The sequence below is a fragment of the Quercus robur genome, chromosome 4 (assembly GCF_932294415.1).
Source record: "Quercus robur chromosome 4, dhQueRobu3.1, whole genome shotgun sequence".
Classification (NCBI taxonomy): domain Eukaryota; kingdom Viridiplantae; phylum Streptophyta; class Magnoliopsida; order Fagales; family Fagaceae; genus Quercus; species Quercus robur.
In genome coordinates this window covers 13506905-13533086 of record NC_065537.1, presented here as the reverse complement: position 1 = coordinate 13533086, position 26182 = coordinate 13506905, and the positions used below count along the sequence as shown (strand labels likewise).

Sequence of the window (26182 nt, the reverse complement as noted above, 5' to 3'; positions counted from 1 at the left end):
TTCGTATTAACATCTCTAATCCCATATGTCACCGTTTGAGTGAGCTAACACTTTCCTCTTCAAGTGGCATCAGTGAAATGCCACCGTTTGCCTAAGTAATCATATGTGTCTACAATTAATGAAACGGCACCCCTGTTGAGGCTAGAGTCACATGATGATGATGTGCTCGCAGGAACAATGCTTTCTGTCATCCCATTCTCACATTATTCAATGTGTATTAGCTTGTTCTTCTCTTTGAGCTCAATTTCAGTTTTGATCCCAATTGGGGCCTTTGACTATTTTGATTTCCATTCAAAGTGAACTCATTTTCATTGAAAACCCATATAATTGAGGAGATATTATTTCATGCTAGGTTATATGTACTTAATAAATAAAATTTTTGAAGTTTAACGGTTTTTACAAGGGGCTTCCTATAGGAAACATGTGAGAGTATTGTTCTCTGCAATGGTTTCATCATACCTTGGGGTTAAATTATTCATTTGTGTTGTGGTTTTTTCTTTTCTTTTTTTTTAATTTAATTTTATTTTTTAAATGTGTTGTTTACTTTTTATAATTTCATTTCAAAAAACAAGGGTCCTTCGTAAGAAATAGGGGGTAAAAAAAGAAAAGGCCTAATTGAACTAGAGTATTTGCAGTAGCTGGTATGAGTTTCCCTTTAAAAGCCCATAATAAATTATTTCGAGAAAAGAAAAAAAAAAGCCTCGCATAATAATTTAATTCAATCTAAGAAATAATGACTGCTTTCAAAGCAGTGCTTTTTACAATACTATATTTGTCGCTTAATTTTAAATGCAATAGGTGCAGATTCTAATTTGTTTCTCCCTGGAAAAATCAGCTTTACGCTATTATGATGCCAATGATGTATACTCTTCAAAATGTGGAAAATGTGTTTAGTCTACATTCAGATAATTTGAAATAATAGGAATGAGTGTGTCCAAAAACACCATAATTCAAATAAGCATGATTAGATTTAGGTCTACTTTGCTTCCTAGTTGAAGGACTTCATATGAATTCAGTTTAAAACCTTAGTTTAAAACAATTTGTCTAATATGAGTCATATGACCAACAACACCACAACGGTGACAAGTAGGCACACACACTTAGATCTATCTTGAGGCCTAAAAGGGTTTCTAAACATGGATTTTGAAACTTGAACTTCACTTAAAGGCCTTTTACCCTTGTTTATCCTAGTCACATTACCTTATACTCCACTTAAAGGTCTTTTACAGAGGAAAGATATGTCTTCACCATCCATTTCAAATTTACCTGTTGTTAGGTTCCAAAGACTTAGGTTTTTATGTATTTAGAACTCTAATGTGTATTGTTGAGAAACCATAATCAAAACAAGTTGGTTAGTCATGTTTAGACTTGTTTAAAGTTGGTTCATTTATGTAGAGTTGGAATAAACTGTTGCAGAAGTTATTTAAGCTTCTCGGTCTGGTTTGATCGATCAAAACTTAGGCTCGATCAATCGAAAATCGGGTTAGAGGCGTTTTTCTGCAGAATTCCAACTCAGCCCTAGTTTGATTAAAACGTTTAGGGTTTTCTAATTTGCTCTAGGTATAAAAGGTAAACCCTAGCCATGTTTTAGAGTTGCTCATATTTTTGTTTGTGTAAATCTCTTATGAGATCTATGAGAAGCTTTCCTTTACACAAGCTTAAGTTTATCAATAAGGAGATTGCTTCAAGAGCTTGATGCTCACTCTGTTGCTACCATAAGAACTTAAAGAAACACAAACGGGTGTACTTGTACTTGCTAGAGAATCCAAGAAAGAAGGAGTCTATGGTTTCGGAGCTTGCACGTGGTTGTGTCAGTGAGTTTCTACTGGTGGGTAGTGATAGGATGTTAGTGGTCTAAGTCCTGTTGAACAACTTCGATTCTTTTATAGTGGATTCAGGTTTACCTTGAGGATAGCTAGGTTAAATGCTCCCCAGGTTTTTACCGGTTTGGTTTCCCTGGTGATCATATCCTTGTCTCTTTTATCTTTCTGCTGTTTTGCATGATATGATTATTTTGATTGTGATAACCTAGATTTGTTAATTTGGACTAAGTAACAACTTGGCTAATTACCTAGGTTAATCCAATTGTGATTTTAAGGGGTCTAAAAACTATCAAGTGGTATCAGAACAGGTTGCTCTCTTGTTGTTGATCTTTTGATCACTGAGCTGATCCTTGACCCCTGTTGTTATGGAACATGGACACTCACTTGTTATTTCTCCTCAATTTGATGGGAATAATTATGCTTATTGGAAAGTAAGGATGAAAGCATTCCTGAAATCAATTGATGAGTGAGTTTGGAACTCCGTCGAATACGGATGGGAGAAGCCCACTACTCCTGTTAGCGAGTGGCAAACTTTTCAAAAAGAAGCAACCGCGTTCAATAGAAAAGTTATGAATGCTATTTTTAATGCTGTTTCTATGGAGGAATTTAAGAGAATCTCTAATGTTGAGATTGCTCATACTGCTTGGAATATCCTCCAGACTGTGCATGAAGGCACACAAGCTGTCAAAATCAACAAATTGCAGCAGTTAACTTCTAAATTTGAAAGCATTAGGATATCTGATAATGAATCTTTTGATGAATTCTATGCTAAACTTAATGATATTGTTATTCTGCACATAACTTGGGTGAAATCTATGATCAACCTAAAATTGTTAGGAAGATTCTTAGATCTTTGATTGAAGATTTTAGACCCAAGGTGACTGCCATCACTAAGTACAAGGATGTGGAATCCATCCCTATTGATGAGTTTGTAGGACCTCTTCAATCCTATGAGTTGGACCTACCTAAGACTAACAAATCCAAATCAATGGCTCTTAAGTCAGTTGCTGATGTTGATGTTGGTGGATTTGATGATAAACTTTCTGCTACAGAGATTGCTTACCTTGCCAAGAACTCCAGGAATTTCCTTAGAAACAACAACAGAAGGGCAAGAGATAAGAACACTGCTGAACCTAGAAACTTTAGGAAGAATGATCCTACTAAAGTTAACAATACTGATAAACCTAAAGAAAAAGTAGGTCAATCTTCTAATAATTCTATGGGTCTCCAGTGTTTTGAATGTCAATGGTATGGTCACATGAAATCTGAATGTTTTACCTACTTGAAGTCTAAGGGTAAGGCTATGGTTGTAACCCTTAGTGATAGTGAAGTTTTTAATGATGAGTCTGGATGTGACGAGGATGGAAACTTCATTGCTTTCACTGCTACTACTGTAGTCAATGAAAGCATATCTGCTAAAGAGAACCCTTCTGATGGGGAACTCTCTGAGGACACAAATCTTCAAGAAACCTACAATAAACTTTGCAAAGTTGCTACAAAGGATGTTATGAATGTTAAATTAGGCTTAAAGAAAATTGCATCTCTTGAGCTTGATAAGAAGAATTTGCTTGTAAAACTGTTTGATGCCAATGAACTTTTGAACAATGTGAAAACTAAGAATATGCTATTGCTTGATAAAGTTAAATATTTGGAACTTGATTTATATGTTGCTAGATCTGCTAGTTCTAAACTTGATCAAATACTGAGTGTTCAAAAGTCTCCTTCTGACAAATTTGGATTAGGTTTTGTTGAAAGCATCTTTGTGTCTGCTCCCCATTCCACAAAATTTGTTCCTTCATCTTCTTCTGAACCTTCTGTGAGTAACATTGTAAGTGAAACTGTCAAACCCCCTGTGAGTGAGGTTGTCAAACTCATAGAAGTTTCACCATCTAGGAAGATTAGCGTTGATCTAAAAGAGTCTAAACCTAAGCAGCCTACCCTTTCTAAGGACAAGTCATATGATAAGCTTGCATGGGTCTGTCATTTTTGTGGAAAATCTGGACACATTCGTCCAAACTATTACAAGCTGCAAGCTGCTAAGAGAGCAAACAAACCAAAAGTACCCATGCCTCAGGCACAAGATCCTATGGTACTCATTGGTGAATTGGTAAAGGCTCTAAACTTTTATTCTAATCCTGGACTTAATAATCATTCCCATGTGAATAAGAACTCCAATGCTCGTAGTGCATCTAAAAAATTTTGGATGCAAAAGGTTCAATCTAGCTGAGTCCTTCTGACATGGTCCTTGTGCTTCTTTCCTATTATTTGTGACCATTGTTCTTTGGTTTTTGTTTTCTTTGTTTCTAGGATTTGCATTGCATAACATTCATGAATTTCATTCTAGGTTGTTTTTCGTTTATTTTTCGAAAAAAAAAAAAAAAGGAAAAAGGAACCAAATTATGTTTTGCACTATTTTCTTGGTTTTTGAAAACATGGTTGGTCAATTTATTTTCACATAACATGTCTTCTGTACCTTGTTTAGCTTTGATGAGCTTGGTCATTGCACTCTACTAGTTGAAGCTTTGTAGTGCATGTTGTGTAGGAAAAATGTTTATAGTTTTGATCACTTTGTCTTGATCTTGAAGTCACATGTCTTTGATTGTCGAACTTGAACCTTTAGAGAAAGGCATAAATAACCATCTCACCACTGTTCACTAGCCAATCATGAACACCTTAGTACATATCGTAAGATTTTGTGCTCGAGAAAATGTAGCACATGCACAAAAAGATCATAGGGTGTAGCCTCGGTTTAAATGCTAAAATTGGTATGTATATTATTGGACTTAATGTTAAATCTATCAAATAAAATTGGTGTGTACATTATCTTGGCTATTTTTAATAAGTTTCTAAATAATTAAAATTTGTGTGTACAATATAAGGCAAATCAAGAAACTTACATGATTGCAAACTTATGATCTTGGAGATTTGGGGTTGAGGAAGATGCCTTTTGGAGGCAAGTGATAGAGACAAAGTATGGTTGTATGTGGGGGGGCTGGTTTTCCAGAGCTGTGATTGGCCCTTATGGTGTTGGTTTATGAAAAAATATCAGTCAGGGATGGCCTTCTTTCTCTCACCATATTCTGTATGATATTGGTGATGGATCTAGAGTGAAGTTTTGGCAAGACCGGTGGTGTGGAGAGACTTCTCTTGCTGTTAGATTTCCAGACTTGTTTAGATTTTGTAGGAATAAGGATGCCAGTGTGGTTGAGCTTATGATGTCCGCTCATGGTGTCCTCTTTTGGGATGTGAGATTCATTAGGAGTGTGCATGCTCGGGATCTAGAGTCTATGTCTGACTTCATGGCATCTATTTATGGTTCGCATATAAGGGGGCGAGGTGAGGATAAAATGTGTTGGATTCCTAACAAAGTTAAGGGTTTCTTGGTTAGTGGTTATTATAGAATTTTAGCTGGCACCGCTTCCATTGGGTTTCCTTGGAAAAGTATTTGGAAGCAAAAGATTCCCTCTAGAGTAGCTTTCTTTGTTTGGACTGCTGCTTTAGGGAAATGCTTGACGATTGATAATTTACGTAAAAGGAAGGTGTGGATTCTGGATTGGTGCTACATGTGTAAGAGAAATGGTGAATCGGTTGACCATCTATTTCTTCATTGTCCTTTTGCTTCGGATCTATGGTCAATGGTTTTGGGCCTTTTTGGAGTTTCTTGGGTTATGCCGCACTTTGTTCTGGGGCTGTTATGGTGTTGGCAAGGCAGCTTTGGTCGTCATCGAAATGGTTATATTTGGTCCATCATTCCTCATTGCTTATTGTGGTGTCTTTGGAGGGAGAGGAATAGTAGATGTTTTGAAGATACTGAGAAATCTATTCCTGACCTCAAGCTTCTCTTGTTTAGAACTTTAAGGGATTGGTTGTTTGCTTTGCAAGATAAATCTTTCCCCTCTTTTATTGATTTCCTAGACTCTTGTAATTTTTGTATTTGATTTCTTTTCCCTTGTACACTCCCTGTGCACTAGGGTGTCCCCTTTTTTATCAATATATCTTTTACTTATAAAAAAAAAAACTCTTTTGGTAATAGTCTTTTTGAAATCCTTGTGATGAATTTTGTAGACTTTGTGTTTAATTACTATACACATATCACCTCACATGTATCTCAAGCTTTTGCTAGTTGCACACACTATACAAGTTACTCTTTGCTAAACATTGTACATGTTATTGTGTGTGTCTTTGGTCTGACCAACTAAGTTAGCAAATACATTGAGTTTTATGCAAAACTGATTTGATGATTGAAAATTTATGGAGAATGTAAGAATTTTTAACTTTGGGAAAATTGGGCTTAACTCCTTGTTTTTGAAAATCATATCATCACATACTCATGCATTTTGTTCATCAATTTCAATGCTTTGAGTTGTTCCTAAATTTTTTTTCAAAAACTGTGTTTTTCCTCAAATTTTGTGAGCCTCTGCCAGTTTTGATTAATCCAATCTGTTTTTCGATTAATCGAAATTGCTTTAAATTGTTTAAGGAAGTCTCTGTCTATTTCGATTGATCCAATCTGTTTTTCGATCAATCGAAAGTGTCTTTGAAATTGTTTTAAAATTTTTGAGAAGTCTATCTATTTCGATCAATCGAAAATCATGAATCAGGTTTTTAAAAAAATCAGATTTGACTTATTCAAACCACTTTTTCAAAACTTTTTCAATACTTTCTCTCTCTCTCCGACTTGGCAAGGCTCCACAAAGAATTTTTTGTCGTTTTCCTCCAAATGTTTTGCTAAATTTCTCTCTCCATAAGACGGTATGTCTATATTACCCTTCCTTTTGCATTGTTTTTCATGTTTCATGCATTATTTCATGGTTTTTGGGTAAAATTTTCGGACTATGCATATTTGGGATTTTTGATGAATCAAACCTTATTTTGTGAATTTGATCAATGGGTTTTGTTGCTACAATGATATATTCATGATTTATAATGGTTAATTTGATCAATTTGGGGATTTATGAAAAATAGAAAATTCTAGGGCTTGTATTGAACCCGAATTGGGGATTTTGTTCAAATTAATTTCAAATGATGAAATTGGCTTGTTGAATTGATGAAATTGGTCATTATTTTCTGAAATCTATCTTGTATGATGATCAATTGGTCAATTTGTACAATTAATCAAGTGGTTTTTCAAATATTTTGGGGTTTTTGTTAGAAACTCTATGCTCAAGCCAAATTTTGTGATCTTGATATAAATTTGAACTTAATTTCACTGCATTAGGGCATGCATCACGTCATTTAATCTGTTCATGCATCATATAGATTTTTGTTCTATATTTTTTTGTGCCAACTTGCAGTTTGCCATTGGTTTTTTGTTTCTTGCTTTGTGTCTTTGTCCTTATCCTAGCACTATGCCTAAGAAGACTAGAGCCCATAGGACCCCTTCCACTTCCTCTGAGTCTCCCACTAGAAGTGAGGTGTTTAGGAATGACAAAAGTAAAGAGGTTTATGAGAAGCTGAATTGTAAGTGTAAGATTTGGGTTAAGCATTTTGTGGTTTTAGATGAGGTTGATCCGGCCACTAGGGCAAACCTTGAGTCTAGAGGTTGGTTGTCCCTGTTAGAGATAGATCATCCACCCTCGACAGCCCTGATTAGAGAGTTCTTTTCAAATCTCTCTTGCCACGTATATGATTCCAACACCCTTGTTAGGAGTTGGATACGAGGTGTTGAGTTCACCATTACTCCTCGGGTAGTGGCTGATGCTCTTGGGGTTCCGGTCGTCAGAGAGCCTAACTATCCTTATGAGGAGTCTCCACCCTTAGATGATGTCATGTCATACATCACTAGGTCTTCTATCTAGTGGGGTTCTGATCCTCAGATCACGTCTTCTGAGCTTATCGAGACTGCCTATCTTTTCTTTAGGATGGCGTGTCATTCGTTGTGGCCTATTTCTCATCTCCACACCATCCCTCTTGAGCGATGTGTGTTTTTGTATGCTTTTGTGTCTAGTGCATCTATTAGCTTTCCTCATTTGTTTCTTCGTTCTTTGAATGAAGTTCATAGGAGTTTTGCCGTAGCACATGCTCTTATTCATCCTTTTTTCATTCATAGGATTTTGTTGTATCTTGGTCTAGATAGTTTCCCTTTTAGTGAGCTCGTTCATGTTGTAGCTCCCATAGGTGCCACCTTCCTTAGGCAAAGGGCTACTCACTTGAGAGTTGGTCCTACGCGTCCTAGAGGTGCATCATCTGGTGTTGTTCCCCCTCCTCCCTCTTTTACAGGTGCTGATACGGTTGAGGCGTCTGGTGTTGCTGCTGCTGATGCTGATGTTCCTCCACCAACAACTTCGGATGATTCAGATATTCGACATACGTTGGATCATGTCTTGACCGTTTAGGCGACTCATGGACAGATTTTGGTGGATGTGCTCGATGAGATCCATGCTCTGTGCGCAAAGTTGGCATAGTTTAGACGATTTTCACCGCCACCTCCTTTTGATTATGGATTTTGATTGCCCTTTGGCATTTCGTCACAAAAAGGGGGAGTACATAGTTGAGCTCTTGTAGAGTTTTGTTTTCAGGGGGAGAGCATTTTTGTTGGTTGGAGCGTGTAGAGTTTAGATTGTATTTAGGTGCCTCACATTGTATTTTATCTTTTTAGCTCTTGCCATATTTTTGTTGGGATATTCATGTTAGGGGGAGATACTTTAATTGCTTTATATGTTTCTTGTTTCAACTGCTTCTTGATTTATATTTATAAGTTATTCATTGATATATGTCTTTATTGTGTGTTGGTTGATATCAAGAATTTATTTTGTTTACTTGTATTTTTCACATATGCGGTTATGCATTTTGTTTAGTGTTCTAGGAAATATAGAGGTTGATTTAATTGAGCTGTTGTCTACACTTGCAACTGATGGATAGTAGTTAGGATTGAATTTGTTTTTATGAGCATTATTTTTGTAAAGGGCTTTTCTTTGTAAACTTTGAGTTTTTAGTTGTGTTTTGTCATGGATTGCCAAAGGAAGAGTTTGTTAGGTTCTAAAGACTTAGGTTTTTATGTATTTAGAACTCTAATGTGTATTGTTGGCAAATCATGATCAAAACAAGTTGGTTAGTCATGTTTAGACTTGCTCAAAGTTGGTTTATTTATGTAAAGTTGGAATAAACTGTTGCAGAAGTTATTTAAGCTTCTCGGCCTGGTTCGATCGATCGAAACTTAGACTCAATCAATCGAAAATCAGCTCAAAGGCGTTTTTCTGCAGAATACCAACTCAGTCCTAGTTTGTTTAAAATGTTTAGGGTTTTCTAATTTGCCCTAGGTATAAAAGGCAAACCCTAGCCACATTTTAGAGTTACTCATATTTCTATTTGTGTAAATCTCTTGTGAGATCTGTAGGAACTTCCCTTTACACAAGCTTAGGGTTATCAAGAAGGAGATTGCTTCAAGAGCTTGATGATCACTCAGTTGCTGCCATAAGAATTTAAAGAAACACAAGCGGGTGTGCTTGTACTTGCTAGAGAATCCAAGAAAGGAGTTTGTGGTTTCGGAGCTTGCACGTGGTCGTGTCAATAAGTTTCTACTGGTGGGTAGCGATAGAATGTTAGTGGTCTAAGTCCTGTTGAACAACTTCGATTCTTTCATAGTGGATTCAGGTTTATCTTGAAGATAGCTAGGTTAAATTCTCCCCAGGTTTTTACCGGTTTGGTTTCCTGGGTGATCATATCATTGTCTTTTTTATCTTTCCTCTGTTTTGCATGATATGATTGTGATAACCTAGATTTGTTAATTTGGACTAAGTAACAACTTGACTAATTACCTAGGTTAATCCAATTGTGATTTTAAGGGGTCTAAAAACTATCACCTGTGATATCAAATTCTGCCCTGGCCCTCATTTCCTAAAGAAATCCTTCATTCTAGTAGGGTAGACTTTTGAGACTGACATTGAATTTTCTTATGAGAAAATTGTTTTAAAAAAACCGCATTCCCAGGTTTGTATTGAACAAATTTAGAGTTAGTGGCTTATTATTGTTAATAGTTATATGTACTTCATAAAATATAAAATCTAAAATATTCATGCGTTGGTCATTTTTAGTAAAACAACCTTTATTTCCATTCTAACATTGCAAGTGTGTGTATGTTTTGTTATTGATAAGAGATAAGTTAAACGTGAAACCAAGAGAGTTTGAAAATCATGCACATCCTTCATTCTTCCATGTGTGTAGTCTTGTGGTGAAGATGGCCATAAGTTTTTGTGTTGACCTGTTGCTATTTGTAATAAGCGCTCAGTGACTTAGTCAATTCATAAGTTCATCAGGGTAACCAACTTTGTTCTGAAAGTAAATGTGAAATAAAAAGTAACTTTTAACTCCACTCTTGAAGTGATCAACCAGTAAGATCTTTGTTCTGATCAATAAATAACCAAAATTCCCATCAATAAATAATATTTCCTGAAGCATGAATTTATACATTACAACAAAAATGATCAACTCTATAATGAAAACTATGGGAAGGAGCCAACATCAAAGAGAAACGGCACATGTGAATATAGCTATGAATTATAAATCAGTTCAGTGGATTCTGTTTCTCATGTCACTAGGTAAAATTATCATAGTTTATCAAATATTTCTTTGGGTTGATCTTGATACTATACTCTTTCCAATGTGCTCTATAAATGTCTAAATATCTGACAAAAAATGGTGAAGATATTTCAATGCCTTCTTTGCTTTGCACGCTTCTGCAACTGCTGACCTTTTATCTTCCATTTCTCATTCCCCCTTGGTTGATTCTTTTCTTCTATCTCTTGAAACTTGCACTTCCTGAAAATGGTTTCCACATGAAAAGGAAAACGAAGCAAGACACATTACAAACTGAAATTAAAGTTTCATTTCATAGAGAGATTCTGGCTATCCCAAAGGAATTAAATCAAATACAAACACGGATAATCATAAAAATAATTGGGCTCTTTACATAATCAAGGACAAAGGAACAACTTCCTAAAATATAATCAAATCATTCCGATTTGGTTAAATGTAGTAATGGAAACGTGTAAGGTGCACAATAGAGGACTCCAAATTAGCTTTTGCTTATAAAGGGGTGAGTCAAGATGGAAGTTTCTGCTGTAAATAATTTCTAGAAATACAAATCATAAATAACAAGGGCATCTTTTTGGTGCCCCCCGCCCCCTCTTGCCCCATATAATAGTATATGCTCTCTCAAGTTTTGATATTTTTGTTATGTATGATGACCATGCTTCACATTATAGCTGTTTTCTTAAAAAATTATGTCTGTCTAAACTCTGAAGTTCTTTTTTAAGTCCATTTGAAAATGACAACTGAGATAAGCATGCTCTTATGGCATTTAAGACAAAAATTAGCTGAACTCATCTTAACTGTATATTCTAAATATGCAGAAGAACAAAATTTTACGAATGACAACAACACCACCACATTCTTTTTACCCTTTAAACTCAACACATCATGTTGTGATATGGTCATATGGTTTTCAACCCAAACACAAGATAGATTTGCATATCTCACCTGTAATCAGCAAGTGTACAATCAGATAACAACTCAGTTGCAATTGTTCTTTTTCTCTCCTTCCTTGTTAGTCTACCTGTGAAGAAGTCTGATGCTGACTATATCACCGTCCTGATCTAATTGTCAAAAGACCAAATGGTGTATGAATTAGTCAAGCCTAAATAACAAAATGTATACCACCCAAAAGAGAATATACACACAGTCCTAGTTACAGCTCCAAGATATCACATACCATACTATTAATCTAGAAATTACAAATAGACTTACCAGGAAATACTTGGCAATGTTTTGGATTTTGAATCACCCTTCTTGTAGTGTCTCTTCAGATCAATGGCACTTCTCAACTGTAATTATGAACACGAGAAAGAATTTAGAGATCAATAATAACTTGCCTAAGTTATAGAATCTAAACTCCTAGCAAGCAAATGAACCATCAAAGTCGATTAGCAAGTATCCTATTATCTTGATAAACCCATAACCAATACATGCATATGCAAGCTTCACAATACCTTATCAGCCCCCCCCCCCCCAAAAATTAAAAAAGAAAAGAAAAAGGAAGCTTCACATTAAGTTCTTATATATGATTATTTAATTATAATTATTTAGTACACAGAAATTTATTTTCTTGACACATCATAATAGGTCCCACGAATTAAATTCACGGTAAGCCTCATCATTCATGTGAGAGGAGAGAGTATTACTAAAGGAGTATTGAATAACTTTCTAGTATTTAGATATTTATAATGACAAAGTCTAAATGAGTTCTAGCACAATTCAAAAATAAATGGGAGATTTGTTTGAGTGAGACTTGTTCAACTCCAAAGAAAGCTTGAGATGAATTAGTTCTAGTCCTATATTTGGAACACGTTATGATAAGAGAACGCTCACTTTGGTCAAAGTAAGAGCCCATCATAATTTAAAGCATTTCTTAAATTACGATGTGTTTTGATGGCTTCTTGATATGAATTTCATGTAAACAACTAGAATCATGTGCATTCAGGTCAATATGATGCAAACAAAACTTTTTGAGTGAAGCTGAGATGCTGAATCAACATTTTGAAATTGAAACTATAAACATCCCAAATAAAGCAACAAATCAAAGATTCCATGATACTACCATCATAATTACTTCAAGTCCAGCCAAAGTTTTATACTTGAGTATATCAATGCCATTTTACAAGAAAACTAACTGGCAGTATATGACTCATAGATAACATTTATATCCCTGGAAAATCATCTTCATATGGTGCAGGGTAAATCCCTCTCACTAAGGATGTTGCTTACAAGTTACAGAGAGCCTAAGGATGTTGCTTACAAATTACACAAGGCATGAAGAAGATCAGCAACCTTGTTAGCATCACGGCAGAAATATTATCAATTCCAATTCAACTCATGGAAAATCAACTAGCTTTTAGTTTCAATTTGGTATATTACCCATCTAGACTCAAATTTTACACAAACGTTATTTTTTGGTAAGTAAAAATTTTACATTCCATACATAGAAAAGAATTTTCGAATGCTAAACATGGATCCAGTCAGAGGCTAATGACTGCATATATATGATAGAATATATTAAATGCATCAATAGGAAGTCCCCTACCATCTACTTCATTTCTATTTTTCCAGTTCGTTAGTTATCTAAAGTCAAACAATCTCTTAAGTAGAAGAGTAAGATTTCATTATACTTTAAGCTATAACCTTACTTTACAAAGAGGCATTTAAATAATTTCCCTAATTCCATTTCTGCATGACAGTGACTCAAGTTGCTTAATTGCACATTCCCTAAAGCACACAAGTTGAAAGTTGAAACACTAAGCAAATTCTCAAAAATGAAACAATTTTTTTTTTTTTTTTTTGATAAAAACAATGAAGCAATTAAAATGTTACAAAGAATCATTTGAGCATAATTGAAAAGTAGTGCCATGGAAACAAATTACATGGAAAAAAAATGGAGTTCACCACACCTTCAGTAAACGCAGATCTTTTTGAATCTCTGGGGTGATGGTTTGTGCAGGTAAGTCAAACCTATTTACATTTTACCAAAAAAAGAATGTAATCATTGTTAGCAAGAGAGAGAGAAAAAAAAAAGAAAAAAAAAAAAAGAAGAACAAATCTTATTAGTTGAGACCCAAAAAAAACTAAATTCCTCCACCCATCTACACCTAAGACTATTTGAGGAGAGAGTTAGTGATTAACTTGAAAACAAAAGCATTAAAGTTTATAAAATTCAAAGCTTTCCTCTCTTTCCTTTTCTCAACAACCAATTAGACATAAGAAAATATAATGAAAAGTTAAAATAGAAACTCCTCGTTATGACAAAGACATACCAACCTTTCCCAGCAGTATCTTTGAGCTGCTTCAACAAATGTCTACACTCTATGCCATACCAACTAAAACATAGACATACCAACCAAAAGCATCAACTAATGTCTACAGACTCTACACTCTATGCCATTGCCTTTATATATAGACTAAAAAATTAGCACACATAAGAAATTTATAAGTCACAGCATCTACAATCAAACATAGAACATATGAAAAACTAATATGAAAGAACAGAGATCTCAAGAGTTCATTATGGCCAAACTGACACTTAGAAACTAACCAAGGCCAAGGAGCAGTTTTGTTGGACTAGACCTTGAGATCTAGTCAGAACATTAAGACCTGACATCTTCAACATCACCTGAGCAAAGTCCATTCGAAAGATTAATCAGGCATTTGAAGCATAAGCCCTTACCAATCTTGAGGACTCCTCATTAGCCATCAATTGTTGATTGGCAAAAAGGAGTCCTCTCCTCGTTAAAAAGCTCTGATAGTAGTGAGTGCCAAAACCTACCCTAGATGATATTGAAGATGACAAAGCCTGCAAATATGACATCCCCCATTGCAGATTCACTAATTTCCAATGAAGCCATGGATGAAGAAGAAGGCTGAGTGGTGGTCCTATTACTGTCTTGGCACCTCATTCTCTTCTTAGTGAGGAAATCAAGAGTTATAGTTGGGTTTGGCTACCCTGTCCCCTTGAAGTCAGAGAGATGTTTCTGTATGAATTCATAGCCAATCTTCCTAGTTTTCTGTGCACCCTCAGATGATCAAAGAGGCCAAGACGCCTAAGATTAGGTACCTGTTGAAATATGAAAGAATGCTGTCTAGCCTGTGATGTCCTGTATGGTAGTTTACATCAGAGAACTCCAATAAAAGAGTTATCAATATAGAGCTGTTCTTGATTGTCAGTTTAACAAAAATTAGAATAAGAAAAGTATTTCATTTATTTATTTTTTAATTTTTTGACATTTTAGATTTGAAAAACCTGAACTAAAAAGTGCATGAAACAACTAGTTGGTCAGTTTTGGGTTCCCTTGCTTCAAACCCAGAAAAGAAGTAAAGACATTTATACTGAGACAAATTGAATGTTTTAATCTCTCTAATTGCTACAAAATAGAAAAATATTGTAAAATGTAAATTTAAAATGTTACCTTTGTGTTCCCATATAATTTCCAAAGTATATGAATCTTTTGTTCACACTATTACTAATTCAAAAAAATTAAATCCCTCTAGGACCCAATGATACTATGTGGCTATCATACAACACAATAGTTTATAAGCATGTTCTAACTAAATTCCTAAGAAGAAAAAGAAATGAGAAATCAAGGCAAAAACAAATATGCAACAAAACTTTTGTCTTTGTTTCACATCAAACATCCAGCTGCTGCACACGCAATGAAAGGTGGCCAGCTAACTGCATTTGGGCCTAAGCACATCATCAGACTTCCCAAGAGCTATTCTTTACAATCAGTTTAACAGAATTTGGAATAAGAAAAGTATTTCTCTTTTCTTTCTTTCTTCTTCTTCCTTTTTTTTTTTTTTTGAATTTTTTGAAATTTTAGACCTGAAAAACCATAAATTAAAAAATGCTTGAAACAAGTAGTTGGCCAATTAAAGGTGACTAACAATTTGTGGAAACCAAAACAGCAAAAATCACTAGGAACATATTCTCAATTCATTAACTTTCTAAACTTTCCCCACAACTAATATGTACTTTATAGACTCCTCTCGACAAAAAAAATGTAAAGAGGTACCAACTCTTTTAAAGTTTGTTTCTTACATTTTACCCACGTTTCATTCAAGAATCATTGTCCACAAACAATCATCAAATCCTAAACCTTAAAGTGTTTCTAAAGGACTCTGGATATTAATAAAAATATCTTTAAAGAGAGAGAGAGAATAGGAAGATTAAGGATCAAGAACAGACCAGCATAATGCCATCTCTTATGGCAATAGAAACAATATCAGCACATGAAACTACCCTTGGACAAGCCTTTTCAAGCTCCCCCTTGATGAAATCAATCTTATTGAAAACCCTCAAGGTTTGAAATGGTTTTTGTTACAATTGTTGTCATCAAAAAGGACCAAAGCACCACAGCCCTGATCAAGAAAATCCCACAAAAAATTAAGACCAACAAATTAGTACCTAAAAATAAATGGCAAGAAATTAGACACCAAAAATAAGAACATACAATTTTTTATCATCATCTAGTCATGGAATGTCAGCCAGTGATCTAAATTATGAATGAATGCTATCCCTCCATCACGTTAGCCACCAGCCTATACATAAGAGCACTCCAACAAAAAGAATTACTAAGAGTTGTTCTTTATTGTTAGTTTAACAGAATTTGGAATAAGAAAAGTATTTCATTTTTTTTTTTTTGAAATTTTAGACCTAAAAAACCATAACAAAGAAGTTCTTGAAACAACTAGTAAAGGTGTATGTAACAATTTGTGGAAACCAATACAGCAAAAATCACTAGGAACATATATTCAATTCATTAAGTTTCTAAGCTTTCCCCACAATCAATATGTAACTTCAGAATCTTATCTTATTGAAAATATAGAGGAAATTAGTCTACTCCTCCAAGCATTCTAGGTAGCACTAGGGTAATTAACACCGCTCTTTAGTAAATAAATAAATAACCACTCTTCATTCAATCCAACCAACAAGATCTTTAATCTGTAAAAGGAAGGTAATATTACAAGGATGTAATAATAATAATAACTGAAATATGTAATAGAATATAACCCGATTATTTGAAGCTGCAACTAAGCTGTGAAGTTGCCCCTTTAAAAAAAAAAAAAAAAAAAAAAAAAAAACACTGACCACAAGATGTATTTAGAATTGCAATGGAGTAGAGAAATTTCTTCTCACACTAGAGCATAAAGCAAGGTCATTAAATGAAGTCTGACATAAATAAAGCATTAAAATGTGGTGGTTACATAGCAGTAGCCTATATACTCTCTGGTATGACTATACCTTAAACATAAAAGGTTTTTTTATTTTATTTTATTTTTTTTATGCCTTACACATGGATTGTACCATTGTTGTCTTCTCCATGAGTGGCTCCCAGCTAAAGCATGACTTTGGATGTGCGGGCATGATAAGTGTAATTGAATACTAACTGATGACAATAAAACATAATGGCATCTGATTGAAAGCTATGCCTATGAGTCACTTTTATATTCTACTTGGTGATTAAAGAAATAAAGAAAATTATAGGCAAATCAATTTCTTTGTTTCATGACACAGAATTGTAGACTTTCCTATTTCTGAAGTTCAAACTCAAAAAGAACGAACTAAAATCTCCTTCAGATGATGAATAATCAGCCAAAACTTGTTAGAAACACTAACACCCAATTAAATTAATTTAGATGCTGCAGCACAGATTATGATCTCCCCAAATATTAGTTAACTTTTGGTAACATTTCAAACATTTTAATTCTATATTTCTAAAGAACTCAACAGCCATAACATATTTCATCATTGTGTCTAATGTCTACGCTAAGCCATTGCCTTTATATATAGACTCAAATTAGCATAGGCAAGAAGTTTAAAAGTCACTGCATCTACAATCAAACATTGAACATAAAGAGAAGCTTATATGAAAACATAACGATGTCAAGAGTTCATTATGGTCAAGATTGTCACTTAGGAACTGACAAAAGGCAAGGAGTAGTTGCGTTGGACCTGACCTTGAGATCCAGCCAAAACATTAAGCACTGGCATCTTCATCATTGCCCATGCAAAGTCCAGTCTTGCGGTTGGTTGATCTGTCATCTGAAGCATAGGCCCTTACCAGTCTTGTGGTCTTCTCATTAGCTAGCTATTGCTGATCAGCAAAAAGGGGTCTTCTCCCCTTTCTAATGACTGGCTGTGAATTCATGCAGACTCACTCATTTCCAATGATTACATGGGTTAAGAAGAAGGCTGAGTGGTGGTCCTATTACTGTCTTGGCACCTCATTCTCATGTAAGTGAGGAAATCAGAAGCTATGGTTGGGTCAGGCTGCCCTGTACCCTTGCAGTCATAAAGGTGTTTGTGTATGAACTCACAGCCAATCTTCCCAATTTTGTGTGCACCTTCAGATGATCAAGAAGCCAATGCAAACCAAAGTAACATTTTAAACCTTTTTCAATTCCATATAACAAGGGCATAAAATGAGAAAAGGCAGAGAACTAGTAAGTACCTAAAAGATAGACTATTTCTCTTTCATCAAAACCTCTAATGCCAAAAAGGTAAAGTGTCTGTATAATATAATCATCCGGTCATGGAATCTTAGGCAGTGCTTTGTTGAGGTATGAAGGAATGCTCGGCCTGTTAACACTGGATAGAAAGGGGCCACAAGCCTGTGATGTCAAGTAAAACAGTTTACATCAAAGAACTCCAATAAAAAGAACAGCAAAATATTGTAAAATAAATAAATAAAGAGAGAACAGAGAGAAGCATAAAATGGCTATCCTCAGCTTGGCTGCTGTGAAGTTGAGGTGAAGGATTTGGAAAGCATAGAAAGTACTATGTTTGGTCCCCCAATAAAGGAGAAAATATTCAACTAAACCAAGTGTAATCTAATTTATTGGCTGCAAGAAGTTGAAGAATCAATCAAGAACATCAAATTTGTTTGTTTATCTTTTCACCTTCAAAGAAACTGGAATAATGTGGACAGGGATGAATCAAGTGGGAACAAAAGATATATATATATATATCATGAGAGAGAGAAAGAGAGAGGAATGGACTGTAAATCATAAAAAGAAAATTATTAAGATTGTGAAAGAATCACTAAAGTTTCCCAAGCAAAGAGGAGCCATGTTATTCAAGTGATTATGAAACAAATCAAGGACATTAAGGAAAGTCATTACAAATCAAGGAAGGAATTTTTCCAATGAGAGAGAGAGACAAGAAAGAAAGATGAGACGAGAGAGAAGAGAAACAATGTTCAATTGAAAATGAACACTTACCCGCATTTACCTCGCTTATAGCCTTCTTCACATGTTCATCATGTTCAGTGTCCACAATGAGCGTTTGAACAATCTCAAATCCATAAGCTGACATGGCCTATGCATGTGAAATTCAAAGATATTATAAAGAAACAAATTTACCTTGTAACTTGACTAATACTAAACCAAATTAGCAGACGGAGAAATACCTTTCAAGTTCCTCTTCCACGGCTATCACAATCTCATTCTTTTGTTCAAAAATAGAATCCAACACCAACTTCGGAACACTTAATAACTAGAAGAATAGAGACATAAGCCTGTCAGTCTCTCAAAACGATATACAAATAGGTAAAATTGTCTCCAATGGAAATTATGACATAACAAGTATATGCATTGATAGTGACAAAAAACTTGCCCCAACCTCAAAGATATTCAACACAGCAAATTTCATAACCACTATAAGAACTTTTTTTCTCTTTTCCGGTCACTATGCACCATTTGTCCTCATAATATTCACATAAGATACATTACCTCCATGGTCCTCTCCACATGAACATTATTGTTAAAATAATCACTTTTCCAAGGCTTGTCATGCACATAGTTAATCATGATGCTTTAAGAAAATCATAAAGATCATTAAAACATAAAACGATTATCCTATATAGCTGTTTCACAAAGAATAGACCTTTTAATTGTTTTTGCATAAACTTCAAAAAATCAATGTCTAGCTAGAAAAAGAAGTCCTCACTTCTCAGCATAAACTTCAAAAAGTCAATATCAAATTAGGAAAGTCCATACTTCTTAGAATTTATTTATTTTCCTAACAAATATAGACCCATGTGACATTATTTAATAAAAAAGGAATTGACTCTTAAATTTCATTATAAGGGCAAACATGGTGACTTTCAACTTCAAGGTCCAGTTACACACCCATACCATCAAAGACAGAGATAGGATCTGTGCTCTGGTATTGCTGAGTTTGTAAAAAGCATTAGCAGATTTGTCTGACAAGGCCCGGTATTGAATAGAAGTAACAACAGTAACAAGCACATTATCATGAAAAAAAAAAAATATATATATATATATATAGAAAATATATATAGATCAGAAGAGGCCGAAGAATCATGCTTTTCAGCATATAAAATAATTTAAAACAAAAGAATAGTGCTTAGCCTAATATATTCATGCTTTACTGCTTTTAACTGAAAAAAAAAATAATAAATAAAAAGTTCTAGATAAATTCTGCAATCACTCATGACTTGACAACAATAAAGCAAAACATATCTTCAAACAAACATTTCTTGCAATCTGTATAATATTAATTCTGTCCAATCAGTTTTGGCTTCCCATGCTTCAAACCAAGAAAAGAAGTAAAGACATTTATACTGAGACAAATTGATTGTTTTACTCTCTCTGATTGCTACAAAACAGAAAAATTATTGTAAAATGCAAATTTAAAATGTTGCCTTTGTCTTCCCATATAATATCCAAAGTATATGAAACTTTTTTTCACACAATTACTAATTCAAAAAAAATAAACCCCTCTAAGACCCAATGATACTATGCGGCTATCAAATAATACAATAGATTACAAGCATGTTCCAGTTGAATTCCTAAGAAGAAAAAGATATGAGAAATCAAGGAAAAACAAATATGCAACAAACCTTTTGTCTTTGTTTCACATCAAACATCCAGCTGCTGCACGCACAATGAGGTGGCCAGCTAACTACTGTCCCAAAACCCAAGGCAAACAGTGGCATCTGGGCCCAAGCACATCATCAAACTTTCCAAGAGTTGTTCTTTACAGTCAGTTTAACAGAATTTGGAATAAGAAAAGTATTTCTCTTTTCTTTCTTTCTTCTTCTTCCTTTTTTTTTTTGAATTTTTTGAAATTTTAGACCTGAAAAACCATAATTAAAAAATGCTTGAAACAAGTAGTTGGCTAATTAAAGGTGACTAACAATTTGTGGAAACCAAAACAGCAAAAATCACTAGGAACATATTCTCAATTCATTAACTTTCTAAACTTTCTTCACAACTAATATGTACTTTATAGACTCCTCTCGACATAAAAAAATGTAAAGAGGTACCAACTCTTTTAAAGTCTGTTTCTTACATTTTACCAAAGTTTCATTCAAGAATCATTGTCCAGAAACAATCATCAAATCCGAAACCTTAAAGTGTTGCTAAAGGACTCTAGATGTTAACAAAAATATCTTTAAAGAGAGAGAGGATAGGAAGATTAAGGATCAAGAACAGACCAACATAATGCCATCTCTTGTGGCAATAGAAACAATATCAACGTATGAAACTACCCCTGGACAAGCCTTTTCAAGCTCCTCCTTGATGAAATCAATTTTATTGAAACCCTCAAGGTCTGAAATGGTTTTTATTACAATTGTTGTCATCAAAAAGGATCGAAGCACCACAACGCTGATCAAGAAAAGCACACAAAAAATTAAGACCAACAAATTAGTACCTAAAAATAAATGGAAGGAAATTACAACGCCAAAAATCAAAACATACAATTTTTTATCATCACGTGGTCATGGAATGTCGGCCAGTGATCTAAACTATGAATGAATGCTGTCCCTCCATCCTGTTAGAGAGATAGAAAGGGCCACCAGCCTACACATCAGGGCACTCCAACAAAAAGAATTACTAAGAGCTGTTCTTATTGTTAGTTTAACTAAATTTGGAATAAGAAAAGTATTTCAATTTTTTTTTTTTAATTTTTTGAAATTTTAGACCTGAATAACCATAACCAAAAAGTTCCCGAAAACAACTAGTAAAGGTGTATGTATCAATTTGTGGAAACCAAAATAGCAAAAATCACTAGGAACATATATTCAATTCATTAAGTTTCTAAGCTTTCCCCACAATCAATATGTACTTTAGAATCTTATCTAATTGAAAATATAGAGGAAATTAGTCTACTCCTCCAAGCATCCTAGGTAGCACTAGGGTAATTAACACCGCTCTTCAATAAATAAATAAATAACCACTCTTCATGAAATCCAACCAACAAGATTTTTAATCTGTAAAACGAAGGTAATATTATAAGGATGTAATAATAATTGAAATATGCAATAGAATATAACCTGATTATTTGAAGCTGCAACTAAGCAGTGAAGTTACCCATTAAAAAAAAAAAAAATTTACCCTGACCACAAGATCTAGTTAGAATTGCAATGGAGTAGAAAAATTTCTTCTCACACTAGAGCATAAAGTAGGGTCATTAAATGAAGTCTGACATAAATAAAGCATTAAAATGTGGTGGTTACATGGTAGTAGCCTATGTACTCTCTGGTATGGCTATACCTTAAATATAAAAGCTTTTTTTTTTTTTTAAAGGAAGCATAGAAGCTTATGCACCTAGTAACACTAGTAATAAGCCTCACATTAACACAAGTACAACCATTCCAAACTAGCATAAAGGAAATTTAAAATGAAGAATCTTCTTACCAATATAAAGACACAGTTTTAAGGAAGCAAAAAATTATGAAATAGATATTTTCAAATATACTAGTATATAAAAATATACCTAGAATCAGTATTTGTATCCACTAAATTCTTCTTCAATGAGTTCGTCCACGAGCATTCTCCTAGGATCTTTGTAACTTGTTATGTCTTCCTCCATAAACAATATTCACTAGCCATTTCGGTTTTCCACTTGAGAACACAAGATAACCCAAACCCAATCCAAACATGAATCCACAGCCATACCCCAACAATACAACTTTCCAATGAAACCCATTTTCAAATTCGAAATCATCTTCTTGAATGGTTGATGATGGCGATGGTTGTTGTCCCTCATCATTGCCACAAGCTTTTGTCATTGGAAATCCACATAACCCAAGGTTCCCATAGTAAGAATCATTCATAAAGGTATTGAATTGTTTACCTTGGGGTATATGTCCAAAAAGATAATTTTCTGATAGGTTTAAAAATGCTAGCATTGTCAGATCTGCCAATTGTATAGGAATTTCACCTGTGAGCTTGTTTGAGGAGAGATCTAGCCATTCAAGATTGGTTAAATTTCCCAACGATGGAGGTACATGACCTGAAAGATTATTGTGTGAAAAATTAAGCCCCTTCAGTGACCGAAGCTCTACAATTGCCTTTGGAATTTCTCCTTTGAAATTATTGTTGGAAAAATCAATGGTTGTGAATAGACTTTGGATTTTTACCAATTCAATGGAAAGCCCTTTCATCACCACTGTCACAGAATCTTGATAATAATAATCACCCATATATTTCAATTCACCTTTGTCTACACTCACATTCATCATGGCTTTTAAATACATGAAAAATTTTGTTGGCAAAAGACCATGGAACTTGTTGTGAGAGAGGTCTATGATTCGCAAATTAGGGAACGGGAATTTGGTCTTGGGATTGCCTATGGCACCATGAAAGTTGTTTGATCGCAAGACAAGAACGCACAACTCTGAAAGACTTTCCAACCAACAAGGAAAGGTTCCACTAATCTTGTTGTTACCAAAATCCAGAACTTCCAACTTTCTACAATGGACCAATGATTGTGGCAATGCCCCTTCCAATTGGTTGCCATTGAGTTTCAGACTTCTCAATTGACATCCCTTTGCAAATGTTGCTGGGACAGTGCCATTAAGATTGTTCCTTTGTAAATTCAAGTCATTGAGATTATCACTTAACTTTCCCAAACATGGAGGAATCATGTTATTCAAGTGATTATAAGAGAAATCAAGGAATTTGAGGGAACTGAGATTGCAAATCAAGGAAGGGATGTGTCCAGTTAAATTATTCCTTGAGAGTGAAAAGCAAAACAATGAATCCTTCCCCAGCTCCATTACCCAGGATGGAATATTGCCTTTGATATGGTTGTTGGAAAGGTCTAAGTATTCTATATATTCTGCAGTTCGTAAAAACTGTGGAATTTCGGTTATGTTGGAAGAAGACAATTTTAATGAGTGAATTTTGGACAAAATATTGGTGGCGGATGTGAAGGAGTGTAGTGATAGGTGAGGATTATTTGACATATCAAGAGATTGAAGACTTTTGAGCTTTGAGAATATTTTTGACTCCACATTGCCACTAAAATTATTGAAGGAAACATTTAGAGAAACTAATGATTTATGCTGGAATTCACCAATATGCCCAGTGAATTGGTTATGATCAAGATGTAAGTAAAGCAAAGATGGTATTGTATACACCCAAGATGGTATTGTCCCATTCAATAAGTTACCAGATAATAAAAGAGATTCTAGATTGGAAGGAATCTTGTTGACTAGTTGACTATTAGATGAATTATTTGAAGAGAAGTCCGGCAGTTGGCCTATGAAATTGTTGTATGAGAGATCCAAGTAAGTAAGTCCTGTAATGTTTAGGAGGGACCATGGACACTGACCACCAAAGTTACTATATGAAAGGCCCAAATAAGTTATCTGTGTGAGATTTGAAAGAAATGTTGGATACGATGAACCTATGAAATTGCATCCACCAACAGACAACTGTTTTAAGGACTTGAGATTGCTGATTAAATTAGGTAAGTCAATTGGGAATTCGGTTTCAGATAGAGACAAGGACTTGAGAGGAGTACTCCAGTTATATGTTGGAAGGGAACCGGTGAGATTGTAGTTGTAACCTACACGGAGTATCTGGAGGTTTGGAAGGTGGAATATATTTTCTGGAAATTTCCCTTTCAATTGGCAATGACTAAGACGAAGAGATGTTAAAGAAGACGACAAATTCGTGAGACAATTAGTTGAAACAGAAGACATATCAATCCCATATAAAACAAGTTCAGTTAGATGGGTTAGGTTTTGAATAAGACTTTTCAAATTAGGCGTTTCTATTCTCATGTCAATATTCGAAGAGAGATCAAGTGAAACCAGTTTGGATAAGTGGGAGATTTCGGAAGGGACATTACCAGCAAAGGAGGAACCAGGAACGGAGAAGCCAGTAATGTAGGGGATAGAAACGGAGGAGCCCGCCACGGAGTAGCCAGTGAGGTTGAGATGCGTCATGTTTGCAAAGCCACCAAATTTAGATGAAATTGTGGAGCCATGGAAATCGTTGTAAGCAAGGTTGAGCCTCTGGAGATGGCGAAGAGAGAAAAGGGTGCTATTGGGATGGATGGGACCATAAAGCCGACTGCAACTGAGGTCGACACCAATAACATGACCAGTCATCGTATCACAGGTGACCCCATCCCACCCACAACAATCTGTACCCATTTTCCACGAATTCTTCTTCGGATAATAATAATCGTCACAACGAGAAACACCGATAGAAAAAGAGTTTCTGAAATGGAGCAAAGCAGAGCTTTGGTCGGAAAGGCAAAGAGGCGTAGATGAATTAAAAGAAAAAGAAGAGAGAGATGAATTAGGTAGAGAAAGGAAGAGGAAGAAAATGAGAAAGAAGAGTACCATGTTTGCTCAGGCTTTGAGAGAAATAAGAAGGATAATATATTTTGGGTGTTTTGGAATTGAGGTGTCATAGATACATGCATCTATATTTATAGGCCGCCACGATTATCAGAAGGGACCATAACCAGGAAAGGATTATGTGGCTCACTCTATTAACTAGCTTTGAAACTCAAAAATCAGGTTATCCGGGTTAGGTATATATAAAAAACTCCCTATATATAATCAAGTATAATAATAATCCTATCTACTTTATATTTCAATTTACTCATTCTGATACCTCTAGTGGATAGATTTTTATTAATATATATTACGTATATATATTTTTTTATCTTTTATTATAAGTTTTGTCTTTGCCTATTTAGGATCACCAGTTTATGGAAATAATTAACTTATTATGACATTTATGCTACACATTTAGCACATTGTCAAGGACCCAGCAAATAAGTCAAAGGCATCCTCTGGGCATAAAGATTAATTAAATCAATGTAATCTAGGCACATGCCAAATGCACAAATAAAAAAAGCCAGTACTCAAGCCATTGGTTTAAAGGGAAGTTTACTTTAGTAGAGTGGAAGCACTTATGAAAAAACACCCTTAGGAATATTGTATCCAAGATCATTGTAAAAGCAGAAAATTTCTTAATAATCTCAGCCAAAAAAAAAAAAAAAATTCTTAGTAAAAGTTGAACATAAAGTGATAAGGTCTAGAGGATCCAATTTGGTATTGTATTTCATGCATACAATGGCATAGCCAACAATCATCTTTCCTATTTTCATTAAGTAGAATTGTTTTTTTTTTTCTTATATACCTAATGTTATTTCTATTTCTAAATCTTTGATTCCCTTATTACTAAAATTTTAAAGATACTATAAATTGTACTGCATTTTTGTCTAGAGTAATAAAATGTATTGCAAAAAAATTGATAATTAAACTGGTAACAAGAATGTAATCAATGCAACTTAAGCAATATAATGCATGATTGTTTGGATTGATCTTTCATAATATGGACAAGCTTTTTCTAAATATGTATACACACATTTGTTATATTTTAATAAGTTATTGGGGGGGTGGATTTATGGGGAAGACATAGTCTTCCTAAATAACAGGTAAGAAAAGTTTAATTAGTAACTTTATTTCTTAAAATTTTGTGAGAGAGAAAATAATTGCGGCTGTTTTTAAGTCATTGATTTGTTAGATACCTTTAACTCA

At 34.5% G+C, this 26182-nt stretch overlaps 1 protein-coding gene across 40 annotated transcripts in view; it reads right to left on the bottom strand.

The window, feature by feature from the left end:
- Window positions 1–25045, bottom strand: part of LOC126720608 (receptor-like protein Cf-9) — a 51964-nt gene extending 26919 nt beyond the window's left edge. For 4 of the 40 annotated variants that reach the window (XM_050423242.1, XM_050423245.1, XM_050423241.1 and 1 more), the window contains exons 1-11: window positions 22111–25037; window positions 21093–21194; window positions 20828–20999; window positions 20231–20466; window positions 18776–18861; window positions 18588–18684; window positions 17819–17978; window positions 17325–17711; window positions 15818–15905; window positions 15553–15725; window positions 14425–14454 (exon numbers count right to left, since the gene is read on the bottom strand). In XM_050423242.1, the coding sequence (XP_050279199.1) occupies window positions 22172–24976 (2805 nt within the window). In that variant the 5' untranslated portion in view covers window positions 24977–25037 and the 3' untranslated portion in view covers window positions 14425–14454; window positions 15553–15725; window positions 15818–15905; ... (6 more) ...; window positions 21093–21194; window positions 22111–22171. Of the gene's footprint in view, window positions 1–10179; window positions 10581–11300; window positions 11417–11567; window positions 11645–13237; window positions 13326–13627; window positions 14465–14976; window positions 15190–15552; window positions 15726–15817; window positions 15906–17324; window positions 17712–17818; window positions 17979–18587; window positions 18685–18775; window positions 18862–20230; window positions 20467–20827; window positions 21000–21092; window positions 21198–22110 lie in introns of those variants that run through there. The other 36 variants (XM_050423222.1, XM_050423220.1, XM_050423218.1 and 33 more) reach the window with 36 other exon arrangements.
- Between the last annotated feature and the right edge of the window lie 1137 nt (window positions 25046–26182).